Source organism: Bison bison, unplaced genomic scaffold (genome assembly GCF_000754665.1).
Source record: "Bison bison bison isolate TAMUID 2011002044 unplaced genomic scaffold, Bison_UMD1.0 scf7180017864295, whole genome shotgun sequence".
Classification (NCBI taxonomy): domain Eukaryota; kingdom Metazoa; phylum Chordata; class Mammalia; order Artiodactyla; family Bovidae; genus Bison; species Bison bison.
This window is the reverse complement of record NW_011494867.1, coordinates 3,029,323-3,055,757: the sequence shown is the minus strand read 5'-3', so window position 1 is coordinate 3,055,757 and position 26,435 is coordinate 3,029,323. Positions and strand designations below refer to the sequence as shown.

The 26,435-nt window shown below is 39.4% G+C and overlaps 1 protein-coding gene across 1 annotated transcript in view; it reads right to left on the bottom strand.

The window, feature by feature from the left end:
- CNTNAP4 (contactin associated protein-like 4) overlaps positions 1-26,435 on the bottom strand; it is a 288,255-nt gene that overhangs the window by 7,691 nt on the left and 254,129 nt on the right. Inside the window, exons 18-22 of the mRNA XM_010850772.1 lie at positions 18,891-19,130; positions 17,193-17,417; positions 15,746-15,879; positions 14,819-14,906; positions 3,100-3,318 (exon numbers count right to left, since the gene is read on the bottom strand). Coding sequence (XP_010849074.1) covers positions 3,100-3,318; positions 14,819-14,906; positions 15,746-15,879; positions 17,193-17,417; positions 18,891-19,130 — 906 coding nt within the window. The remainder of the gene's footprint in view (positions 1-3,099; positions 3,319-14,818; positions 14,907-15,745; positions 15,880-17,192; positions 17,418-18,890; positions 19,131-26,435) is intronic.

Below are 26,435 nucleotides of genomic sequence, written 5' to 3'. Positions count from 1 at the left end.
TCACTGATGAACATAGATGCAAAAATCCTTAACAAAATTCTAGCAATCAGAATCCAACAACACATTAAAAAGATCATACACCATGACCAAGTGGGCTTTATCCCAGGGATGCAAGGATCCTTCAATATCCGCAAATCAATCAATGTAATACACCACATTAACAAATTGAAAAATAAAAACCATATGATTATCTCAATAGATGCAGAGAAAGCCTTTGTTTGAAAATTCAACATCCATTTATGATAAAAACTCTCCAGAAAGCAGGAATAGAAGGAACATACCTCAACATAATACAAGCTATATATGACAAACCCACAGCAAACATTATCCTCAATGGTGAAAAATTGAAAGCATTTCCTCTATAGTCAGGAACAAGACAAGGGTGCCCACTTTCACCATTACTATTCAACATAGTTTTGGAAGTTTTGGCCACAGCAATATGAACAGAAAAAGAAATAAAAGGAATTCAAATTGGAAAAGAAGAAGTAAAACTCTCACTCTTTGCAGATGACATGATCCTCTACATAGAAAACTCTAAATACTCCACCAGAAAATTACTAGAATTAATCAATGATTATAGTAAAATTGTAGGATATAAAATCAACACACAGAAATCCCTTGCATTCCTATGCACTAATAATGAGAAAACAGAAAGAGAAATTAAGGAAACAATTTCATTCACCATTGCAACAAAAAGAATAAAATACATAGGAATATATCTACCTAAAGAAACTAAAGATCTATATAAAGAAAATTATAAAACACTGGTGAAAGAAATCAAAGTGACACTAATAGATGGAGAAATATACCATGTTCATGGAATGGAAGAATCAATATAGTGAAAATGAGTATACTCCCCAAGGCAATTAATAGATTCAATGCAATCCCTAACAAGCTACCAACGGTATTCTTCACAGAGCTAGAACAAATAATTTCACAATTTGTATGGAAATACAAAAAACCTCGAATAGCCAAGCTATCTTGAGAAAGAAGAATGGAACTGGAGGAATTAACCTGCCTGACTTCAGGCTCTACTACAAAGCCACAGTCATCAAGACAGTATGGTACTGGCACAAAGACAGAAATATAGGTCAACGGAACAAAATAGAAAGCCCGGTGATTAATCCACACACATATGGACACCTTATCTTTGACAAAGGAGGCAAGAATATACAATGGATTAAAGACAATCTCTTTAACAAGTGGTGCTGGGAAAACTGGTCAACCACTTGTAAAAGAATGAAACTAGAACACTTTCTAACACCATACACAAAAATAAACTCAAAATGGATTAAAGATCTAAACATATGACCAGAAACTATAAAACTCCTAGAGGACAACATAGGCAAACACTCTCCGACATACATCACAGCAGGATCCTCTATGACCCACCTCCCAGAATATTGGAAATAAAAGCAAAAATAAACAAATGGGACATAATTAAACTTAAAAGCTTCTGCACAACAAAGGAAAATATAAGCAAGGTGGAAAGACAGCCTTCAGAATGGGAGAAAATAATAGCAAATGAAGCAACTGACAAACAACTAATCTCAAAAATATGCAAGCAACTCCTACAGCTCAATTCCGGAAAAATAAATGACCCAATCAAAAAATGGGCCAAAGAACTAAATAGACATTTCTCCAAAGAAGACATACAGATGGCTAACAAACACATGAAAAGATGCTCAACATCACTCATTATCAGAGAAATGCAAATCAAAACCACAATGAGGTACCATTTCACGCCAGTCAGAATGGCTGCTATCCAAAAGTCTACAAGCAATAAATGCTGGAGAGGGTGTGGAAAACAGGGAACCCTCTTACACTGTTGGTGGGAATGCAAACTAGTACAGCCACTATGGAGAACAGTGTGGAGATTCCTTAAAAAACTGGAAATAGAACTGCCTTATGATCCAGCAATCCCACTGCTGGGCATACACACTGAGGAAACCAGAATTGAAAGAGACATGTGTACCCCAATGTTCATCACAGCACTGTTTATAATAGCCAGGACATGGAAGCAACCTAGATGTCCATCAGCAGATGAATGGATAAGAAAGCAGTGGTACATATACACAATGGAGTATTACTCAGCCATTAAAAAGAATACATTTGAAGCAGTTCTAATGAGGTGGATGAAACTGGAGCCTATTATACAGAGTGAAGTAAGCCAGAAAGAAAAACACCAATACAGTATACTAACGCATATATATGGAATTTAGAAAGATGGTAACGATAACCCTGTATACGAGACAGCAAAAGAGACACTGATGTATAGAACAGTCTTTTGGACTCTGTGGGAGAGGGAGAAGGTGGGATTATTTGGGAGAATGGCATTGAAATATGTATAATATCATGTATGAAACGAGTCGCCAGTCCAGATTCGATGCATGATTCTGGATGCTTGGGGCTGATGCACTGGGACGACCCAGAGGGATGGTATGGGGAGGGAGGAGGGAGGAGGGTTCAGGATGGGGACACATGTATGCCTGTGGTGGATTCATTTCGATATATGGCAGAACCAATACGATATTGTAAAGTTTAAAAATAAAATAAATAAAAAGAAATCTAGGATAGCTATAATAATTTCAGATAAAACAGACTTCAGAATAAAATTATTATCAAGGATAATACATAAACATATAAAAAAATAAAAAAATTAAAAACCAGTTTTAAGAATCCATTTCAAATACTTATGGCTGTTTCATGTTGACGTATGGCAAAAACCAACACAAGGAAAAGTGAAAATGTCAGTCGCTCAGTCTTGTCCAGCTCTGCGGCCCCATGGACTGTAGCCTGTTAGAGTCTGTTCATGGAATTCCCCAGGCAAGAAAACTGGAGCAGGTTGTCATTCCCTTCTCCAGGGGATTTTCCCGACCCAGAGATCAAACCTGGGTCCCCTGCACCGCATGCAGATTCTTTACCATCAAAGCCACCAGGGAAGCCCAACCAACACAATATTGTAATCATCCTCCAATTAAAAATAAATTAAGGAAAAAGAAATCATATTGGGAATACGTCGTCACAGAAACATCAGAATATTTTAACATTCAGTGGATATACCGCTTGTGACTGGGTACAGGAAAAGCCATACACCACCTGCAAAGGAGTGCGTCCTCTCCCTCGATGTGGCATCAGTGCCAGCCTGGGCCACACAGCTGGACTCCGTCACGTGTCCCGAGACGGTGATGGGGGCTGGGCGGCTGGGCTGCAGAGCGGCCTTCAGCGGGGCCACGTGGCTGACCTGCACAGCAGACAGACAGCCCAGGAAGCCCTGTGCGCCCGCCAGTGCTGTCTCCTGGTCCACATCGCTGTGTTCTGTGAAGCCAAAGAGACGTGGCAGTACTGATAACAGAGAAGGTGCAAACAGCCAATTGCACAGTGCAATAGTCCAAGTCCTGATGATGCAGCAGCAATACGTACTCAGCTACTAAATTCCTTTTGCTTTTGTCTTTATTACAAGACATTCACTAAGTCTTTCCACAACTACTGGTGACATATCCCAGGTTAATGAAGACAAGTGTTTAAGCATGGCTAATTAAATACATTGAGAGCTCTCTGGAAATCATTAAAGCTTCTACAAGAATGGGTCTGATAATGAACTGATCTGGGTCCTGCAGATATTACGTAAGAGGCTGTATCTCAAAGCCATTAGGGACTCTACTTCTTCGTGTCCAGCAGTGAAAACTCTCACCCCCCATGCTGCCTTTACTCCCAGTTTCACTGTCCACCTATCACTCAGACCGAGACAGTGTGCATTCCCTATACCTAGATAACCCTTTCCCATTTTAATGAGCATTGGGTTAATATGGGACTACTGCAGGGCAGAGATTGGTTTGAATGTCAAAATATTAATTCATAATTTTACAGTGGAGAAGATATTTCATGCTTGGCAAGCATGAAATCTAAACAAGGGGCATTAATTGTAGGTTTTTAACATTCAAATGGTATCAGCCTATGATGCATCCACCCACTCAACAAGATCATAAAACAGCAGGATTCCTCTTTCCTCTGCTGCACATATGTGGACACCAACATTTGCATTTTTTTTCTCTCTTTTTAAAGTGAAAGTGTTAGTTGCTCAGTCATGTCTGGCTCTTTGAGACCCATGGACTGCAGCCCGCTGGGCTCCTCTGTCCATGGGATTCTGCAGGTAAGAATAATGGAGAGAGTAACCATTTCCTTCTCCAGGGGATCTTCCCCACTCAGGGATCAAACCCATGTGTCCTGAATTACAGGCAGATTCTTTACAGCCAGAGCCATCAGGGAAGCCCTTTTAAAAAACTAATAAAATAAATATTGTATTTATGAATGCTTATTATATGGTAGGCACTATTCTAAGGAATTTGATTTGCATGTTTGTGTTTAACTCACACAGGACTCCAAAATCACGGCAGATGGTGATTGCAGCCATGAAATTAAAAGACGTGTACTCCTTGAAAGGAAAGTTATGACCATCCTAGATAGCATACTGAAAAGCAGAGACATTACTTTGCCAACAAAGGTCTGTCTAGTCAAGGCTATGGTTTTTCCAGTGGTCATGTATAGATGTGAGAGTTGGACTATAAAGAAAGATGAGCACAGAAGAATTGATGCTTTTGAACTGTGGTTGGAGAAGACTCTTGAGAGTCCCTTGCACTGCAAGGAGATCCAACCAGTCCATCCTAAAGGAGATCAGTCCTGGGTGTTCATTGGAAGGACTGATGCTGAAGCTGAAACTTCAATACTTTGGCCACCTGATGCGAAGAGCTAACTCATTTGAAAAGACCCTGATGCTGGGAAAGATAGAGGGCAGGAGGAGAAGGGGACGACAGAGGATGAGATGGTTGGATGGCATCATCCACTCAATGGACATGGGTTTGGGTGGACTCTGGAAGTTGGTGATGGACAGGGAGGCCTGGCATGCTGCGGTTCATGGGGTCGCAAAGAGTCAGACACGACTGAGCGACTGAACTGAACTGAGCCATGAATAACCTATTTAAATCACATAGACGAGACCCTTTAGGTTGAGAATTTTAGTGATTTGCCTGAGGTTACTCGGCTGTTGGCCTCATGCACTGGACTCTAGGCCTGTTGGGTTCTTTTGTTTATTACTGACACATTCTTTTACTCTGCTTATATCCTCTGTGGTATTTTTTATTTTTATTTTTTTACTTGAGAGCTATGCTTGAAATGACTCTGGGCAACTCAATTCTGATTGAACCTGTCTTTGCTATATCAAGGTTTTTGAAGAACACTTCCTTTTGTTCTATTTTCATTCACATTTTATGCCTTTAAAAAAAATACTGATTAGATATTTAGCATCATGAGTATCATACTATATTAAAACAATCTGAAAATTAGAGAGATTATATTACCTTCCTGTTGTGCTGGGGGATACAGTATTCAGACCAAGGCATTCCAGCTCTGGAGGCTGTGTTTTTACCACCAGGCTATCCTGCGTCTCTGCACAAGGAGCCCTGAGAGGCATTCTGCTGCTCTGTGAGCACACAGGAGACCCTCAACACCAGCATCTGTTACACGGGAGGTGCTTCATCACCTTTGTGTGTAAACCAAAGAACTAACTCAGTCCCACCACACAGCAGCCACCCATTTGAACAGATGGAAATACATTCAAACATATATATTTTTAGAAAAAGAGAAGATTCTTTCTTTGGAGTTTTGGTTTTTGTTTTTAAACTCTAACAAGAAATAAAGAGAAATATACTTTAATAGCAACATAATCAGAACAGTGCTTCTCATATTTTTTCTCCAGGGTTAAAATCTTGAATAACATGTCTATAGATCTTAAAAAAAAAATCTTACCTTTTGAATAACAACAACAACAACAAAAAGTAAATAAATAAGATTCATTTCTCTGGTAAAAACTTGATATGAGGCAACTTTTAAAAATCCTATACCTTTAGATTGAAAATATCTACCTCTTATAAAATATTGTTAAAAAACAAAAAGCTTTAAGCTCTAAAACTTCAAGTGGTCAATCAATATTTGTTTTAAGAGCTAAATGTACAGGAAACACATTCCCTGCTGTTCGAGCATCTTACATTCTGGCAGGGGAGACAATATACATGAAATAGGAATGGATGAGAATTTTGAAGACTGATAATGCTATGAAGAAGTAAATTAGAAAGTGTGATGGAGTGGATATGGAACAGAAATTTATCTTGATGGATTAGGTGATTTTTCTGTGTGTCTGTTTTAAGGATGACTCTGCACAGCCCTATTTTCTTAGTCATCTATACATATTACTCTAGTGTCTTCTGGCTCTTCCTTCTTACATTTTGCAAGATTCCCTGTGATTTAGGGATTTTTAAAATCTGATTGTTCCTGTTGTGTATCTTCGCTCATCAATTATGCACAGAACATGGTGGGCCCTTTTAATCTGCAGCTTGGAAAATTCCATATGTTGAGTGTGCAACCACTGGTTCAGTTTCACCCCTTTTATACTTCTGGACTGCCAAGCATTCATGCTGAACCTCCTCTGCATGAACATTTAACTGCCTTTAGTTTCCCTCCTGATTTCTTTTAGGACTTGTTTTTTGTGGGTCCATGGCTTCACTCACACAAGGAGCAATAGTTAGAACTAGACAAGGAACAACAGACTGGTTTAAAATTGGGAAAGGAATACAAGAAAGGTGTATACTGTCACCCTGTTTATTTAATTTCTTTGCAGAGTATGTCAGGTGAAATGCTGGGCTGGATGAATCCTGAGCTGGAATCAAGATTGTGGGGAGAAATATCAATAACCTCAGATATGCAGATGATACCACTCTAATGGCAAAAAGTGAAGAGGAACTAAACAGCCTCTTGATGAAGGTGAAAGAGGAGAGTGAAAAATCTGGGTTAAAACTCAACATTCAAAACACTAAGATTGTGGCATCCAGTTCCATCACTTCATGGCAAAAAAAAGGAGGCAAAGTGGAAGCAGTGACGATCTTATTTTCTTGGGCTCCAAGATCACTACAGATGATGACTGTAGCCATAAAGTTAAAAGACGCTTGCTCCTTGGAGGGAAAGCTATGACAAACCTATACAGCATATTAAAAAGCAGAGACATCACTTTGTTGACAGAGGTTCACAGAGTCAAAGCTGTGGTTTTCCAGTAGTCACACGCAGATGTCCAAGCTGGACCATAAAGCGGCTGAGCACCAAAGAACTGATGCTTTTGAATTATGGTGCTGGAGAAGACTCTTGAGAGTCCCCTGGATTGAAAAGAGATCAAACCAGTCAATCCTAAAGGAAATCAACCCTTTATTTATTGGAAGGACTGACACTGAAGCTGAAGTTCCAATACTTTGACCACCTGATGGGAAGACCCTGTTGCTAGGAAAGATTGAAGGCCAAAAGAGAAGCAGGTGGCAGAGGATGAGACAGATAGCATTGCTGACTCAATGGATGTGAATTTGCACAAATTCTGGGAGACAGTGGAGGACAGATGAGCCTGGCATGCCACAGTCCATGGGGTCTCAAAGAATTGGACATGACTGAGCCACTGAACAACAGTGCTTCATTCACTTGCTCTCCAGGGGATGATTTCAAATATCCATAAAGACAACTTTTATTTTTTTTTAGTCTGGGAAAATCATACTTTTAGTTCCTCAAGGTCTTTTTTGGCTTGGCTAGAATCTCCTTGCATTGCTCTTGCTAGATTTCCCTCAGGATGGGGACTGTCTCCTTGGATAGCTTACTTCTGGTTGGTCTGGTTTCTCTCCCATCTGACTGCTGGTGAATCAAGGGTTGTGGACAGGCTGCTTTTCTCATCTCCTGGTTGGTTCTCCCTCACTGTCTCTTCAGGTGATTGACGCCCAGAGAAGGTAGACAGCGTATCAGCCATCTTGTCAGTGAAGCTACTGGCCAAACACCTGCTCAGCTTCAGGATACAGAAAACTTGGCCCAAATTTCAGGACTGAGGAAGTTCTCACATTTCAGTCAAAGCAGGAAGATGGAAGCCCTGAGTTTCCAATGCTGCCCTTTCCCCACGGGGTCCAGGGATCTCTGCAAGCCAAGCATTTTTCAGGATCCACACAATTCAGGGTCTACCCTAAGACTCCTGTAGGCTGGTCCCCAGGTTCCCTTCCAACCAGAAGCAGGGAGTCTCAGAACACAGTCTCATTGGCAGCCTCTAGGCAACCCCACCAGCTGGGCTGGACCATCAACCCCCTTGTTTCAGGAGACTCAATGGGTTGAAATTAGAAGTTGGAGAGAAAGAAACTATGGGATTTTGCAGCCATTTTCCCAGAATTGAGTCTGAATGAAATCAGCAGTTATATTAAGTTGCTTAAAAGCAATGCCTAGCATCAGATATCTGCACTGAGAACAGGACTAGTACAGCCAATGAGCAAAAATATCTATCTTTCCTCTTATCTGACTTCAAAAATATCAACAACATCTAAGTGTTAGAGCAGGACAGGTGGAGGAATTGAAGACAAATATCGCTTTACTTCATTGAAATCCTGATAAGACAATTACATTTAGATTGTCTCTGGTTATAAAAATCCCTAACCAACCCAGATTTTGAGGGTGATCCTGCCTGTTAAAAAATTAGCCTCAACTGTATCTTCCAACCAAGGGAATGACTTCTGCTTTTGTAAAGAAATCTTCTCCCAAAAGTTCTTGAAAAAAAAAAAGAGTACCAAGGAGTTAAAATTTGTTTGAAGCACTTTTCTATTTATTACCAGAGAGAGGAAACTGTTTCCGCAAAGGATACGAAATAAATGAACAATTAAAACCCGAAGTGCTTCATGAAACTTCTTGTGGCTCTCAAAACAACAGTAACAACAAAGCAAAACGAAAAACCTCAAAACAAACCTAAGTAGCTTGACCATACCTATGCAAATGGGGCCATCTTAAGAGGATCGCAAGGCCTTTAATCCGTAAAGATAAAGAAAGCTTGCCAGAAAATGGTGCAGTGACTCGGTGCTAAAACCCAGGAGGATATTTTTACCATCAACTAGGATGTAACAATGACAAAAGTTAGCGGCAAAGGAAAATGGCAAAGCAGACAGCAAGTACAGCACGGATAATGTCAGCTTTTCATGAAAGGTGTTTATATGCCAACCAAGCTTACTGCTCTGAGATACAACCTTGAGGACTGATTAATGTAAAAGCTATTTATAGTGAGGCATCTCGGGGCAACCTGAGCTTCTCTTTTGCTTTCAGCACGACCTGTCTCATTGGAAGTGTCATTTGACTGGACTTTTACAAAATCACAGTGTCCTTAAGCAACTGAATTAAACTTTCTTATGTACCCCTGGGCTTTGAAACAGGTTTGACATAAAATATCCCCGTGACTGAGGTCTGTTCCTGAGCTCTTCTGAGGAGATGCAGTAGACATCCTCTTCCCTCTAACCACACACTTTATTTACCTCTGGCCCAGGTCTCCACTGCAGAAACCTGAGTTACTTCCTGGCTCTGCAGCCTCACAAGAGATAAATGATCCCCACTGTCACTGTCCTTAAATATACCAAAGCTACTGCTTGCCATGAGGGAAAACATCTTCAGACTAAGAAAACTTTCCTAACATAAAAAACAAATCTGTAAACAAACAAACAAAAAAAGAACTCAGAACTAAAGTTAATGAGTTTGGATAACCAAAGCCAATGTAACACAGCCTATTAATTTTTCGAGGGAGATTGACCCTCGAGGAGTCTATCTGACGCAACCTGTTTCTTCCCACCAGGATGTACCAACCGGTTTCTGCTTGCACCATGACATTTCTCACATACAAAAGTCACAAGTAGTTGCTGTAAACATCACTCAGCCTCTGAGAACAGTAATTTTCAATCATTTTGCAACAGGTTAAATTACGTTATTATTCAAAATGTGGGCACATTATGCTATGAGAGGTTTTTATGCAATTTCAAGAGTATGTAACGATCTTAATGGAGATGTTTTTTTTTTCCATGCAGTGGAATTGTGACCCAATAAAAGCTTAATGAATTAGCGAAACAACTCTATACCTGCATATTTCCTTTGATTAATTACATCGTGGAGAGATGTCTTTTTCTGTAATCTTTGCTTAAGTAGGTCTCTTAAAGGAGCTGATTGAGGAATCATTCACTGTGGCCTCAGTACTTAATACATTTTGAACACACTTAACAAAGAAATGACATCAGGCTGTCTGCCTCTTCAGAAGGAAGAACAGAAATGGAGGAAGTGTTTCCTCTCTGTCCTCATCTCTACAAATGGGAGTGGACTGTAGGAACGATTTTTAGCTCCAATCATCATTAACAAGCATCACCAGCAGCTCTCAAGCAACGAAGATGATTTAGAGGAAGCAATATCTTACTCTGATGACATGGAAACCACCTCCAGCCCTCGGTTATACTTAACAGGCAACACGAGCAGAATTCACATTTCACTGGCCTTGCTCTGACAGAGCGGTAGACCATGGGCTGGCCGGACCCATGTCCCTGCTGTGTCTGTGCCTTCTCTCCACCCTGAAGGTCCTGTATCCGGACTCCCATCAATTGCATCCTCTCCTTGTCTCATCCGTCAGTGCCCGGTCTTTAATAAGCTCACTCACACAGCACCGTAAGGCCCTGATCGTGGTTCTATTTTTCACTTACTCCTGATGCAGGTACATTTTCAAGCACATCAGTAATCTAAAGACATAAAAGAACTGCTTTCTCCTTTTTATTTTAGAAATTATTTGAGTTTTATCACTGTCTGAGGGTTTCTAGGTTTTGGCAGCTGATATATAATTTGGGATTTGGGGTTTTGGCTTCTGTCATTTGCTCTCTATTGAAGTGTAAGTAGAGCTCTGTTTTATGATGTTTAACAGCCAAATCCTCATCAATGGCACACACTTGCCCATCCCACCTGGAGCACGTACTTGTGATTATATGTGCTTCTGACAAAATCCCAGTGTCTACCTTATCATTTGCTCTATAATTAAAATCAGATAAAACATTTCAATATCATGAGTGTTCTCTGCTTTTAGAATATGACACTTCTGATCAATGCTCGTGTATCATGAGGAGAAAGGCTGTTTTTAAGTTTCTAGGTAGGGCCAATTCAAAATGATATAGCTGTATCTGGAAATGACTGGAGCCACGATAAGGATGAAGTCATGCCAAGTACCGAAGATGGTCTATATTTTAATTATCAAATACTAAAAAATCAACCTGATGAATACAAAAAGGTGATTTTAAAGTAGACTTTTTATTTTTTTGCTCCAAATGGTACTTCTCTTTTAAAATAAACCCTCCATTATCTTAAGAGACATTTCACAATATATTTACACAATTGCAGTGCCCTTAGCTTATTTGGCTCACATATCTTCCTCACCTCTGGGCTCTGAAGTGAGTTTTACATAAAGGATTCCTGACACATTGAGATTGTTCTCAAGCTCTTCAGCAGGGTAAGTGGATGTCCGTTCCTGGCTGACTACAGACTTTATTTACATCTGGCCCAAATCCCACCACAGTGATCCAAGAGCACTTCCTGGCTCTGTGGCCTCAGTAGAGAGAAATGATCTTTAATGGTCATCAATCACCTCCAATGTACAAAAGCTACTGCTCAGGATGAGTGCAAATAATCATCCAGTTTTTACTCAAATAAATTATAAATCTATCCTAACACATTAAAGTATCCAGACATAGAATCCAGAGATTCACTTTATAGTGAATTCTGAATATGAAAAGCAAATGTAATGTACTTTATTGAATATAGGAGTGTCTGAATTGAGCTGCTTTGGCAAAGAGCTTGATCTTCTCACCCCAGCTCCCAACTACTAATGACTATTATTGCCAAAGTTACTGCGTCCTCAAATATTTCAAGTGTAGTAGGGAGTCAGAGATGGTTTTCATGTCATCACAGTACAGATTGATATGATTTCTAAAATTTACCCTCCTTTCAACATCTGCTAGTAATACTGATTAATAGTGACAATGATCCAAAATTATTCCCATGATTCTTCCTAAGTGTAAGGAATCAGTATGGAAAACAGGGGAAGAACGCCCTTTATTTCTGGGGTCCATCTGAAATGGCAGTGGATGGTCATATCCTTGAGTGTTTGTTTGAAAGTGTAGGCAAATGACAACTCTAAAATGTTTATTTTCTGCTCCCTTAAAATAAATATTCAGATATTATAAATGATATAAGTATTTTACTATTTTTCTTGGCTGCAGCACGCAGCTTTCAAGATCTCATTTCCCTGGCAGAGACTGAACCCAGGGCCGCGGCGGTGAAAGCACCGAGTCCTAGCCACTGGGCCACCAGGGGGGTCCCATGGCATGCTAACTTACTTTACTTTGGAGGGTAATCTGGAGCTATTTTATCCCAAGCAACATAGGGTGTACTACACTCAATTAGATACACAGGAAAATCGTGTATTAGGATTATCTGCCCACTAACCATAAATCCTGTGAGGGCAGATGCAACGTCTGCCATGCTGGCACTCCCTGTGTTTACAACAGGTGATCACAGCGTAGGTGCTAAATGAATAAGGGAACCAAACGGGCTTACAAAAATGAAAACCACTGTTGGTTAGCATGAGGTCAGGAGAATGTGCCTTGCAGACCTCCAACTGGGTGAGAGGAATCAACTGAGGGCCCCAGGTGCCGGGCTCTGAAACTCATCCTCAGGCTTGGGCCGGGGCCTTGCTTCCCATGGCTGTTCCCAGGCAAAAGCTGACCACAGCGGGGACTCCACCCTCTGGAGACACGAGACTCCTCTGGTGGCCAACAGACTCGGCTCCCCCACAAAGCTGAAGTCCAGGATGCTTCTAACTGTCCCTCCCTCTCTCCTTCACTGGAAGGCAGGCTTGCATGCAGTCTTGACAAGCTCTCTCCTCACGTTCTCTTTCATAAGTGTCCCCTTGATAAAACCCTCACGTGGTTAATTTTGTCTTGACAATGGATTCTTGGAGGACTGCAACTAACATAGAAACCTCAAGATTGACCAACTCTCTGGAAAACAAATAGCTCCATTTTAGCATCTATTTTTACCATAAATTAATGTAGCATATTAAAATATAATAATATACTACATAACATTTTGTTGTAAATGCATACATATACCACACCATATGACCATAAATTATTAGTCTCCTTTGAATTACACATGATTTGAATGCAATGTTAGTCCTTGGTCAAGATTCACACCTTAGGATATCAATAAATTCATACTTCCATTTTTAGGAGAATGAATTGATTCAGACTCTAAAGTTTACTGCTAAACTTGGACTTTAATCTTATTTTTCAGCATGAGTGATATGAGTCTTAATAACTATTAAGACTTAATAATGCTATTCTTGAGTAAAAACATTAACATCTTTAATTCCTTATTAATCTGCAATATTCATTATAAAAAGGGAAACAAGTATCTATATAATGAATGTTATTATTCTACTGTTTGATTACAATCTTCCTCATAGAATGCAGGTCAGTTTCCCAATTGTTTTATAATATATTTAACGTACTTCTATTCACACAAAGTATTTTCATCAGCAAATCTGGCATTAAGTTTGAAGATGCTATTTTTTCAAAAATATGATTTTATCAACATTATGCATAGTTGTTAGAATCTTTAATCTTTTAATTTTACATTTTTCTGTAAAATGCCTCAACTCAGACCCTACTAGACTGAGGAACTCATGAAATTGAAATTTATTATAATTATTTGATCTTTTTTATTACTATAGTTGAATTTATGTGGTTTATGCTATGAAACCACTTGGGATTTTCCAGTTAAGCTTCCAGATATCTAAGTAGTCCTTTACACATATATTTCATGTCCATCCTAGCATACTAGAAGAACAATTCAATTCAATTTCCTTTATTTGTTTGGAGAATAAGAGCATACAACTTTGGCGCTTGTCACAATGCTAGAAAGACTATAAATATTTGTAAACTTAAGTATTAACCTTCTCAGAACCAATATCTTGATCATTCACCCACAGGTTTAATCAAGCATTCTCAAGATTCTAACATTATGTAAAAGGAATGTAAGAAGTGATATATCAAGGTACAAGTACCTGAAAAGGTCAAAAATAAAATATTTCATTTACTATCTTGGGCAAAATATTCCAGGTTAATGTCAAATATCAAACTAGGAATGAAAACCAGACTACAGGAAGTCCTCCAACCTCCCATTTATATCTAAAAAGAAAATCTCTTTTAAAATTTATTGCCCCTCTTTCCGTTTAGTCTTTGCTGGCAAATATTTTAAAAGCACACATGTTTTGTGCTAAAATGGCAAGGCTATGTTTCTCTTTCCATGCTATCATCAGAGGTAACTGGTGGACAGAAATAAGAATTACAAGGCATTTAGACAGACACTGGGTTATATTATAAGTCAGCAGGAGTGGCTGGCCGCTGCCTTCAACAAAACAGACAGGATCCAGGCCACAACCTGAAGCATATTCACCAACCAGCAGAATGGCAATTGCTTTCTCCTCCATATTCTTCTGACCTAATCCCAGTGCTATCATTAGATTATGGTTTATATGTCCGGCAGCTGATTGATATATGGTGTGTTATTTATACCTTTATTATTTGATATTTTTGAAGTGTGAGAGGGAGACCATGTTTCATTATGCTGGACTGACATAGGGAAGACACCAGCATGGCGTTACTATGCAAGGAGGATGCTTGCTCATCTTACAAAATGTCCCAGCTCACAATTACACACACCCCTGAGAAAGTCCAGTTTCTGCCTTGATTATCATTTACTTCATAACTGAAATAAGGCAAGGGGTTTCTTTTGGCATGATGAATTTGTGTGTTTTGTGTGTGTGTTTGTGCATCTGGAACATGACTCTTCTGGTCCATGTTTATGCATCATGATTAGGCAAAAGGCCATTCCTTTTACTTACCTATAATCCTGCCCAGTACAAGGGATCTGACAGCACTGAGTTCTGTACCTGATGCCAGGTGGACTTGCCTCCTCATGCTCTCATCAATCTACAAAATTGTTACATGAGATGCAAATATCCACATGGATGTTGTCATTGAGAAGAGGACAGGAAGCAAAGGAAGACAAAACAAAATGATAAAATAGGCAATTGTTAATATGGCCCCAAAGATTAGAAAAACAGAGTTTAAAGTCAGTCATTTATACAGGTGAATATTATTTTCTAAACTACTTCTATGCTACCCTCAGATACCAGTGCACCCTACCTTTTATCCCCTTATATCACTTTATTTTTCTCCACTGTATAAGAAATTCAAATGGAGAAAACCCACAAAAAGATACAAGTTATCTTCATCTTGATATTTTTACTTAGCTGGGTATTTTTACTTGAGTCATTTAGCTAAGAAAGTTTCCTCTATCTAGAGGGCTGAAACATATGTGCTTTTCTTCAAAAGCTGGTGGAGTGAATAATTCAACTTTCTCTGCTGTAATTCACATCATTTTAGAATTCATTCTGAAATTGTATCATTAATTTCTGTGCAAGAAATATGGCTGCACGTACAGCCATCTGAAGTAAACTGGTTTCATTAGAGTAGCAACAGTTCTGCCAATAGCAGATCATGCTAAACTAAAAAGCACTTCCCACCTGAGGAAAGCAAAAGTAAAACAAATAGGAAAGTTTGGCAATTTTAAGTATCAAATACTATTAATCTCTTAAACAGAATCCTACTGCTAAAAAAACAACACATTTGATGGTCTATGATCTGTGTAAGGGTGGCACTGGAAGAATGGCTTTATTTAATCTATCCATTATCCAGTTTCTGCTGCAGGTCCGTCATGCTGGGGAGTTTACTTGCAACCACTGCTTCTGTTGTATTTTCTCTATTACCTCCACAAAGACCACTGCTTCTTCTCTGTTAATCTTTACGTGGTGAAGTTGCCCATCGGCCATGTTTTTGAAATCAAAGTTAACAACATCGGGTTCTTGATATCTATTTAGCTTGTACCTGATCTGCAAACTTCCTAAAGTAGAGGGGAAAAGTTATAGTTTAGTTAAAATTGTATTTAAAAAAAACACCTTTAAAAAAACCTCAGAGTCCTTTTTGTTACTTACTAACTCCTGGGGAAGAATTCACAACAGTTTATTTGGGTGTACACTTTCATCATAATTCCTAGAAGTCAGTTTCCATGTGAAATTGCACTATTTTCCCAAAATTAAGAGCAAATATGCTGCCAATAAGCAGGTTCTTTCTTGCAAATATTTAATTTGTCAAATATGTAATTAAGCATATGCAAATCTTTGTACTAGCCTCTGACTTAAAACAATAAGGTTTAATATATTATGAAATATCAAACTACTGTGGAATATTGCAGTAACTTTCTTTCTGTAATTCATCTTTCAAAAAATATGCCTACCATTCCTGAAATGCAACTGATGAATGGAATTATTATTATCAAATACAGTTTTACTAAAGATAAGGAATATTTTTCAAGTGGTCATGGTTATAGAGTTTGGAATGAAATTAGGGTGAGATGAATAGTTTTAAGCCAAACTTACTATTAGAGTTAATACTACTCATTTAATTGCCTGCAAAGATGTCAGTAAATCTACTTCACAGGATATCTTTCAGTTTAACAAATATATGTAGAAAAACTTCAAGCTCAAAATACATATTGTAAGGAGGAATATACTTATTGAACAATATTTTTTAAAGTTTGGTGTTCAGTGCCCTTGGGCCATATTTTATTTAGTTGAAATGATATATCTGCATGTTTGTACGTTCCTTTGTTTTCCTCACCCAGACAATTTATTCACAAAATTTTTTATCTGTAACCCAGATAAAGGGACGAGAACAACAACAGTAAGTGGGTCTCCGTAGCACACACGTCCTAAACCACACACCATCATCCTGCACTGGTGTACTAGAAAATCAGAACCAAGAGATTATTTTATGGACATCTTCTTATACATAATGCTAATTGGTTAACATTCTCTCAAAACTTCTCTACTTCGATTTGAAGGAAATATTTTATATAAAATTTATATATTTATATAAAATATTTATAATAAATATTTTATCTACATAAATTAAAAATTCACACAAAATATGTTAAATTACCAAAGCTATATGGCTATAAAGACATTTTAAGTATTTTAAATAATCCTTTTAGATTAAATTTACAGGACAGCACTGAAAAAACAAAACTGAATACATCAAACAGGCACATTTATTTTTTTCCTGTTTGTAGTCTGAGAAGCAAGAACATGAGAAGTATCCATATTACTACAGATCTAATGCTCTGATAGTATTTTCTCTCATCTGAACAGCACTCACCGTTTTTGGCTAGGATAACTGAAAGGTACTCTTTATAAAAGGAACTCAGATAGAGCAGCAGGCTTGGCGTCCGTGTTGTGCGGAAGCTAAACTTGATCGTTTCCCTGCTCAGCCTGGTGTCACCATGAAACGAAGCCGCGTGGGAGCTGGAATTCTTACTTAAGGAGTAATTTTCTTGAAAATTGTAAATCACAGATGAGCCAGATCCAAAATAGGCAGAAATCTCTGAAATGATAAGCACACTTTATGTTTAAAAAAATTGAAGACCAAGGATTATTCCATGGTCTCAGTTATGACACTTTTTAAATTTAAAAAATAACTATCCAAGTTTTAAAAAGTCATTTTACTTACATAAATGATTTTAATACTTAGGATTTATTCATTTAGGATTAGTATTTATTAATTTGGGATTAATATCAGAAATTCATACACACACACACACACACACAAATATATTTGTATAAAAATGAAGAGGATGGTGGAAGGGGCAACTAGTTTGGGATTCTGGAGCTCTTCCCTTCCTCACTATACAGGGCGGTTGTTGAATGCGAGCTGCAGGTGATCCGCATGGATAATGTGGCAACATCTCCACTCAGTGCTTTAGGGGTTTTGTCTGTTTGTTTTATTTTTACTATCTATAATATTCGTTTTAAATCCTATATACTATGTGGATGCAGAATAACATTCCCGATTACACTTTGCAAGATGACCTGGAAATCATTTAGATTCAGAAAACGAAGACATGCTCTTGTAAAGACAAGGTCTTCGTTCTAACTTTAAACAGGAGAATTACAGAAAGACAGAAGCAGTGGTTGATTACCCAAGGTTGATTTTAAACGATAAGTTATTCCTGATAGAAAGTAGATGATTTGAAGAGTTCGTTTTGGCCAACTTTCCTTTAAACAATCCCAAATGTTTTCATTGCAAAGCAGGGATCGCTTCAGTTTGAGGCCAATTTTCGTTAGTCTCCTTCAGGTGAAGGTCCAGTAGTCCAGAAACACTTAAGTAAAGCAATTGAATTAAACTGGATGACGATTTTCTATGAGGAACTATGAAGGTGTAGCAAATGTTTGTCTATTCACAGAAATCTGTTCAGAACGCTAAGTGCTACACTCAGCTTTTCCCTTCTTCCATGACGTGGATCAGTGAACAAGACCAGCTGAAAAACGGTCCACTGTTTCACTTCACCAACAGAAAGTCAGCATTTCACAGAACAAGGTGTCTGAGTATCTCTATTTTGTCACACGTCGATACTCAATGGAAAAGTTATTTCTAGTCCTGTTTGCTAAACAATATTTGTTGGCTCAAACAACAAGGCTTCCCAAATGTCTTTGCATGGCTGGCCATCTTCAAAAATAACAACAATGCTTGTAATGATTTTAAAAATGAGAACTGCCCCCATGGGACTGGCTGTTGACACCTGTATTATTTGAGCATTAACAGTAGATAGAAAAGAGCAGATGGAGCAGCTGATACTTTAGAAGGTTTATCAGTAAAAGACACAGTTTTTAAGGAACTGAGGCAAATATTTAAGTAATGAAATGTCATGGGCATAAAATAGGCAATTTCCCGCCCCCCAAAAAAAATGTTCAGGAATGGAAATATTTTTGTTTTAAAGAGCTACAAAGAAAAGAACTGCTGGAGGTTTTATTCACGTTGGGTCAGTCTTGCTGTTGGGGGGATCCTTGTCATACTCACCGTCTGAGCAGAAGGGCCCCGCGTACGCGGAGGGGGTGCAGTCACAGGAGAACCCGCTGGGCTTCTCCATGCACATGCCCCCGTGGTGGCACAACCTCCCATAGCTGCTGCAGTGTCCTCTGCACCCCGGCTCCACTCCCGGGGTCACCCTGGCTCTTTCTTCCAGGTCCAGGGCCTCTCCGTTCAACTGCAGAGACCGAATGCAACCCAGGAAGCCCCTCTGTCGGGTGGCCGTTCCACCTACAAGGGAAATACTGCACGTGCGAACATGTTCTGAGGCGTTTCGTTCAGGATTTTAAGACCAAGCAAGACTGAGGCCTCACAGAGGCCAAAATTGTGGCCTTAACAAAGAACGGCCGGAGTCAGAGGGTCTATATGCTTCTGTAAGCACGATTTGCGACAAAATACTATTAAAAGAATTCATAAAGATAAAATTCATTCATTCATTTTTTCCCCAAAGGTTGAATTTGTTACAGATTTGTTTTCTAAAAGAGTTTTATAAAACTTTAAATTGGAGACTTTTAAAATCAGTTTGTTTTATTTTAAAGAACAAATTAAAGGCTCTATTTCACTTTCATTCAAAATAACAGTGATATGTATTGATATTCTTATGTAGAAACTAATTTTTTCTTGCAATTTTTAATAAGCATATATTTGTGGGTGGAGGAGGGCATGGCAACCCACTCCAGTATTCTTGCCTGGAGAATTCCATGGACAGAGGAGTCTGGTGGGGCTATAGCACATGGAATGGCAAAGAGTTGGACACAACTGAGTGGCTGACACACACACATCCTAAGGCAGAGGTTCTCAAACATCAGGAATAAGAGTATCTCATGGAAAGGCTTCTTGAAAATACAGGCTTAGGCTCCCCCAAAAATACTGATTGTGGTGGGCCACACACAAGGCTGTGAATCAGACTGAGACGGTCACCTGACTCCCATATATAAAGCATCGTCTTAATAGGAATGAAACCTCTGAGTGCACTTGGACATACATCGGTGTCCAGGAATATCAATAAATAAAAACTCAGAACTCGAAATAGGAAAACAGTGTCCTAATCTAAATAATCTGGGTGACTTACCCGGAAACACTTAGATGTTCTTGGAACCTCTGAAAAGGAGCTTCATCTTTTGTACAGCTGATGCTGTCTCACCACCAGGACTGCATACCCACTCCATACCTGTTCTCTCTTCCTAAAATGGGTTCACTCCCTCCTCCCTCACTTCATCTAGCGAGCTCCTAATCTAGCCCCATTTACGTAAGGTCTCCTTATTCTCAGAGATTAAAGAGGTGTTTTTTTTTTTAATTTTAGAACCAGAAAATTTCCAGAAAGAACCTACAAAAATATGTCATCATCCAGCAAGCTTTACATTTGAACAATTTATTTTCTATATTACCAGTGTCTCTCCATCAAAATACACATTCAGTTAGGGCTATTTCAATCACACTGAAACCCCAGCACACAGAACAGCATCTGACACAGAATTTGTTGTTGTTCAGTCAACTCTTTGCGACCTCATGGACTGCAGCATGCCAGCTCCCTTGTCTTTCACTAGCTCACACGTAACAGCGTTGCAATAACTATTTACAACTACAGCTAAATGAACATTAGTCATAGCTAAGTATTAATACTCAATTAATTTACTGTTAATAATCAACACACTCATTCATTAAACTGATTGTAGTAGCAGCTGGGAGCATGGTGCTTCAAAAGTTGAAAAGAGGTACATTTCCTCACAGGGATCTTTGGGTCCCTGGGACTGAGAACATTGATAAAACTCAATGAATATTTCTGAATAAATTAATTCTATGCTTTTGGATAATGACAAACCATGAAGACAAAACTAAAAGAATCTCCTGAGACTGAATCTCCTGGGACTCATGGTGTTACATAATTCAGATTCATAGATGTAATGGCCCCTGTTCAAATGACTGTATTTATTTATTTTTGCCATTCTCACCAGTTTTTTAAAATATAACAAAGTTACATATAGTTCCCCTATATATTGCAATTATTTTTTAAGTAGATAAATTAAGATGTTTATTTGGAGTTTCAACACCAAACTCTCAAAAATTCATAGAATGAATAGACAAGTAGAAGGACATAGTAGAGCTGAAAAGCACTATGAACCAATTCAACATAATTAAGATTTATACAATTTTCACTTAACAGGAGGATACAAATTCTATACAAGTTCCCATAGACTATAAACCAGGAGAAACTGGAACATATCCAGGGACATAAAACTAGGTGCAAAATTTTCATCGTCTACAGGTATTGAGTCAAATGACGGTATTAAATGTCTATATTCAAATGGCTTCAGCTGACATTATTTACACCTCTTCAATAAAGAATATGAAAACCTTATGGGGGTGGGTGTCATATGCTCTATTTGTAAATCCAGATTTAGTGTGGTATGGAGCCAGACATCGTACAATTCCAGGCTCTTAGGCAAGGCAGGGACAAGTTGCTGCTATCCCAGAGTTTCAGAATCGCTGCCACCCTTGCTGCGCTCCTTCTACACTTCCTCATCTTCTGCCATCTCCGGCGTCTCTCTGCATCCCTCGTCCTCAGGACATCTTTTCCTTCCACATCCAGGCTGCTGCTATCTTGACTCAGTAAGAATGTCTAGGGCTCAGTCAAGTCTGTGACAGAGATTCTTGGGGCATCCTTGCTGGAGTTCTCTTTCCTGGGTAAGGAGGGCGGCCCTCAGCCTTGGTTTTAGCTCTGGCCCGGGCACTCTTTGGAGGAGGGCCAGATGCTATGAAGTCTTCATTAGAGGTGTGTATTCCTGGTGTATTTCACTGACTTCATGTTACAGTATTTTAAATCATGGTGTAGAGTTTATAGTACACAGCACCACTAAATCACAGTCTGTTATGCATTTGTCACTCTGAAATATCCACAGGCTCTCTGATTTAGGGGTTTATCTCAGTCTGCCAGTGACATAATAATAACTAAATAACCTGGAGTCCAACAACTTAAGACATCCATTTTCATCAGCTCCATCTCATTCATTCTTGTTTGTTTTCTGCTGTTTTTGTTGCAGATGAGAGACTAGAAGCACAGACAAGTTCAGGGACTAGCCCGTGGGCACAGCTGAGAAATTTTAGAATAAATATGTTTAGTCAGAGGCAGAGTTAAGACAAAAACCTACAGTTGGGGATGCCTCCTTCTTCTCCACACCAAAACCCGGTCAAAAAAGAAGAGTTGCATTTTCTTCTCCTCAGATCACTTTCAATTTCAATGGCATTTCAGTCCTGCTAGCATTATTTAGCAGCTCTTTTCTGGACACTGTCTGACACTGGAGGTAAAGAGTGCAGAGTTACATACAGTGGGTCTTGGTCTCACATATCTCACGGTATAGTAATGGATTTAGGAAGGGAAACATGAGCATAGAAAGAGGTAGAAAGAGATACCAAGTGGAGAGGAAGGTCAGAGGATGGGGATATTCACAGGTAGAAATATATGCATATACATGTGAAATGCATGCTTAAACGGCATTTGTAATAGTGAGAAGAAAATCAACACAGTTTGTAAGTAAGATTTCTTGATTCTGTACTTTTAAAGAGTTTCGTGTGTATGTGCTCAGACACTCAGTTGTGTCTGACTCTTTGCAATCCCATGGACGGAAGCCCACCAGGCTCCTCGTCCTTGGGATTTCTCAGGCACGTAGTGGGCTGCCATTCCTTCTCCAGGAGATCTTCCCGACCCAGGGATCAAACCTGTGTCTCCTGTATTGGCAGGCCATTCTTTACCACTAAGCCACCTGGGAAGCCCTCTTAAGGAGCTAATGTTTGCCTAATTAAATGGCTTTAAACTACATTTTAAAATTACCAAGAAAACGTGATGTCCAATTAAATAAACATTTGCAGCACATGGGTATTGAAGATTTTTACTTTACCATGAGGCTTCAAGTTACTAACCTTTCATTTTAAGATGTAGCTGTTCAGGAAAACATGGTTCATGTAAATAGGGTTGGGCTTGAAAGCTTAATTAGACATTCCAACGACTTCTCCAGGTTAGAGGATGTCCAATTAAAATGAGTTGCAGTTTGATTAATTGATTCTGGATGCTTCTGCTGAGTTATTATGTTTGGAACCGTCTTCCAATTAATTTGCTATCAATTTACCTGCCATACTGTATCAGATATAATGGATTCTGGAACTTCATATACACTGCACATTTTGTGAAACAAACACCCAACCTTCCTATGTGGATGGATACAACCGAATCTGTTCACTTACACACGGTATTGGGATATTGCGCCTAAACAAGTGTGCTAGGTGCCGAGTGGAGACTGAGCCCAATCCTTTCATCACGTTTCATGCTCTCAGGAAATCAGACTAAGTGACAGATGCTATTGTCACAGAGTCCAAGCTGGCTCTTTCCTATGCCAATTTCCCACTACTTCTGTGGCAGGAAGACCTTTAATTTTTTAATGGCAAATTATTTATGTGCTGTGCTCGAATATAATTGAGGATTAACTGGGAACTGTACAATCCATCCAGGGGCCTTAGAAGAACAAAGAAAACAAGATCCCCCAAAATCCAAAGTTGCAGAGGCTCGTTGGGCAGAGGACAGGGGCTCTCTCTGAGCAGGGCACTCTGCAGAGAATGGCAGGGAGGCCCTGGCCACGGGCCTTCAACGGGGGCAGGGAAGTGACTGGGCATGCAGGCGGGGCCTGGACCAGGTCAGGGGACTGTGCTCTGCACACCACGCAGCGGGGAAGACGCGGCCTTGCAGCAACAATAGCATCAATTCGTGTAAGTGCTGAGGCCGGATGCCCAGCTATAGTTTTGCCATGGAACATTCCTTACTGAACAAAGCCCTGCAAGGCTGGGAAGAGCAGGACTGTCCTCCCTCAAGTTCAAAGAGCTGTGACGGCTGAAAGAGGCAGGTGGTGTAAGAAAGCATGCCACAGGCAGAAAAGTCAGTCACTTTTCCCTGAACCAGAGCCAGTGATGAGCACGGGTCCTGGTGGTAGCAGCAACAGGGAAAAATGGGTCTACTCAGAGTTAAGGCCATAGTGCTCAGTGATTCGACCATACTAAGGCCTGTTTTTCAAAGAAATGAACCTTGGTGCTATTCATCATATTCTCTGATCTCAAGAGATCCCATTTGAATTCTGATTTTAGAATTCAATTCAACAGTCACTCAAGATTTGCCACTGGACAAGGAAAAGTCCACTGGGAGCTTCTCTGGTTAATCATGAAAATGACATCTCAAAGAGAGAAGAAAATATTTGAAATAAATGATATGATTACATTACAGAGCAACACGACTTTTATTGCACTGAACTTTGGTAATGAGGGAATGTATTTATGACTACAAAGGAATATTAGCCTGTAATAAAAATTATTCAAACATCAAGTTGTTTGGCATTCTCTTCCTGTAGCTATATTTTAGCCTATCAAAAACAAACAGAAAGCAAAGAGAAAGAAATCTAGATTATATTATAATTAAGAACTTCTGCTCATCAAAAGACATCAGCAATGTGAAAATGCAGACCGTAAAGGAAAATATCTATAATAAATGAATCTGTAAAGGACTCATCCACTATATATATAAAGAACTTCTAAATTTTTCTTAAAAGAAGACAACCCTGTAGAAAATGGGCAACAGATCTGAACAGCCACTTCAAAAAGGATGATATCCAAATGGCCAACAGAGATTTGGCAGTGTCTCCTAATGCTTGACATATGCTTATTCCTATGACCCAGTACGCAGAAGGCAATGGCCCAGTAATTCCACCCCTGGGTACACAACCAACCAGTATACAAGCATATGTTCACCAAAAGACCAGCACAGGGCTGTATTTGTAATATGCAACTTTGAAAGTATGCAAACATCCATCTGCAGTAAATAAATATATCTTTGTTCTGGTACTGTCCTGGTACTTCCCTGTGGCTCAGCTGGTAAAGAATCCACCTGCAATGCAATGCAGGAGACCTGGGTTCAATCCCTGGGTTGGGAAGATGCCCTGGGGAAGGAAAAGGCTACCCACTCCAGTATTCTGGCCTGGAGAGTTCCATGGATTGTAAAGTCCACGGGGTTGCAAAGAGTCGGACACGACAGAGCGACTTTCACTTTCACTTTTCTGGTACTGTCAGTGTCCCCAAAGCTCCCCATGAATGTGTGACTAGGTTGAAAACCAGCCTTCAGAGCTTCAATGTGTTAGAGTTCAGCATTAACCTTTGGGTATGGTATTTAGAAACTGTTTGCTCAGATAATAAATATTTGTAGATTTGCTGCAATTCAAATGCAATGCAAATGACTTCTGAGTTTATGTCAGGAGTCCTTACTTCTCCTTCGGGTCCTAGTCCCAAAGTATTGAAATGAAGTTTGCCCCATTTAGAAACCTTCCAGTGAAAGAATTCAGGCTGCAAACAAAAATTGCAGAGCTGGTTGAATGAAAATCAATTCAAGGCTAATTTAAGATGCTTCTAAGAAAAATGCTGAGTTTACAAACCAAAATAGAAAATGACCACTGTCACATTTCAGCTTAAAAAAAATGATTGATTCTTTTCTCTGCATCATTTCCGTGGCTGGAGAATGGCTGTGGGTGTGTAATCACAGCAGCGACTCTCAACATTGAGTCCCCCATGTCTACAAGGTCAAGGGCATATGTTTACTACACCAATCAGCATTGAGTTGCTAAACTTATTTTTAAAGATAGGGAATAGCATCTCTGAATAGGACTATTTAAGACATGTCATGAATCACACACAAAAAATAAAGGACAGAGTGAAAGAATGTGAAAAGGTTGGTAAGGACTTAATGCCATAATTTAGAACAAGATTGGAGAAAGATGGGCGACAGATAGGAGGGGAATCGTCATTTTTACACTAAATAGCAATGTGATGGCTGAGATTTCCTGGGGGGAGGGAAGATGTTCTACTGTTTCTCATCTGACCATCACATCAGTGTTAACTTTTTCATACAAAGATTTCCGTTCATGATTTCATTACTCCTTCACTTTGCATGCTATCCTACAGTTTAGATTAGTTGAAGATAGTTATGCTAATATCAGGAGCTACATGGATTGTTCAAGTTCTTGTTTTTTATCATTTTGTGGTATAGTTGAATCTCTGAAACTATATACCATTTCCTTATGCCTATTTCAACTGCCATGTATAATTGCTGCTCAGCTGAATCACATTTTCAGTCATGCTTTCTATTTAGTTTTACTGATTCTGCTCAGAAATAAAAAGATTTTGCTCAGAAGCATTAGTCTTGCCTCAGAGTCTCACTCTGAGATGTGAACAGACTTTATTATCGGTCCTTAGAGGACAGAGTGAAGCAAGCGATGGAGAAAATACACTGGTTTCCTTCATGTTATCCTATTGCAGTGCTCACTTCTGCTGCTGCTGCTGCTAAGTCGCTTCAGTCTTGTCCGACTCTGTGAAACCCCATAGATGGCAGCCCACCAGGCTCCTCCGTCCCTGGGATTCTCCAGGCAAGAACACTGGAGTGGGTTGCCATTTCCTTCTCCAATGCATGAAAGTGAAAAGGGAAAGTGAAGTCGCTCAGTCGTGTCCAAC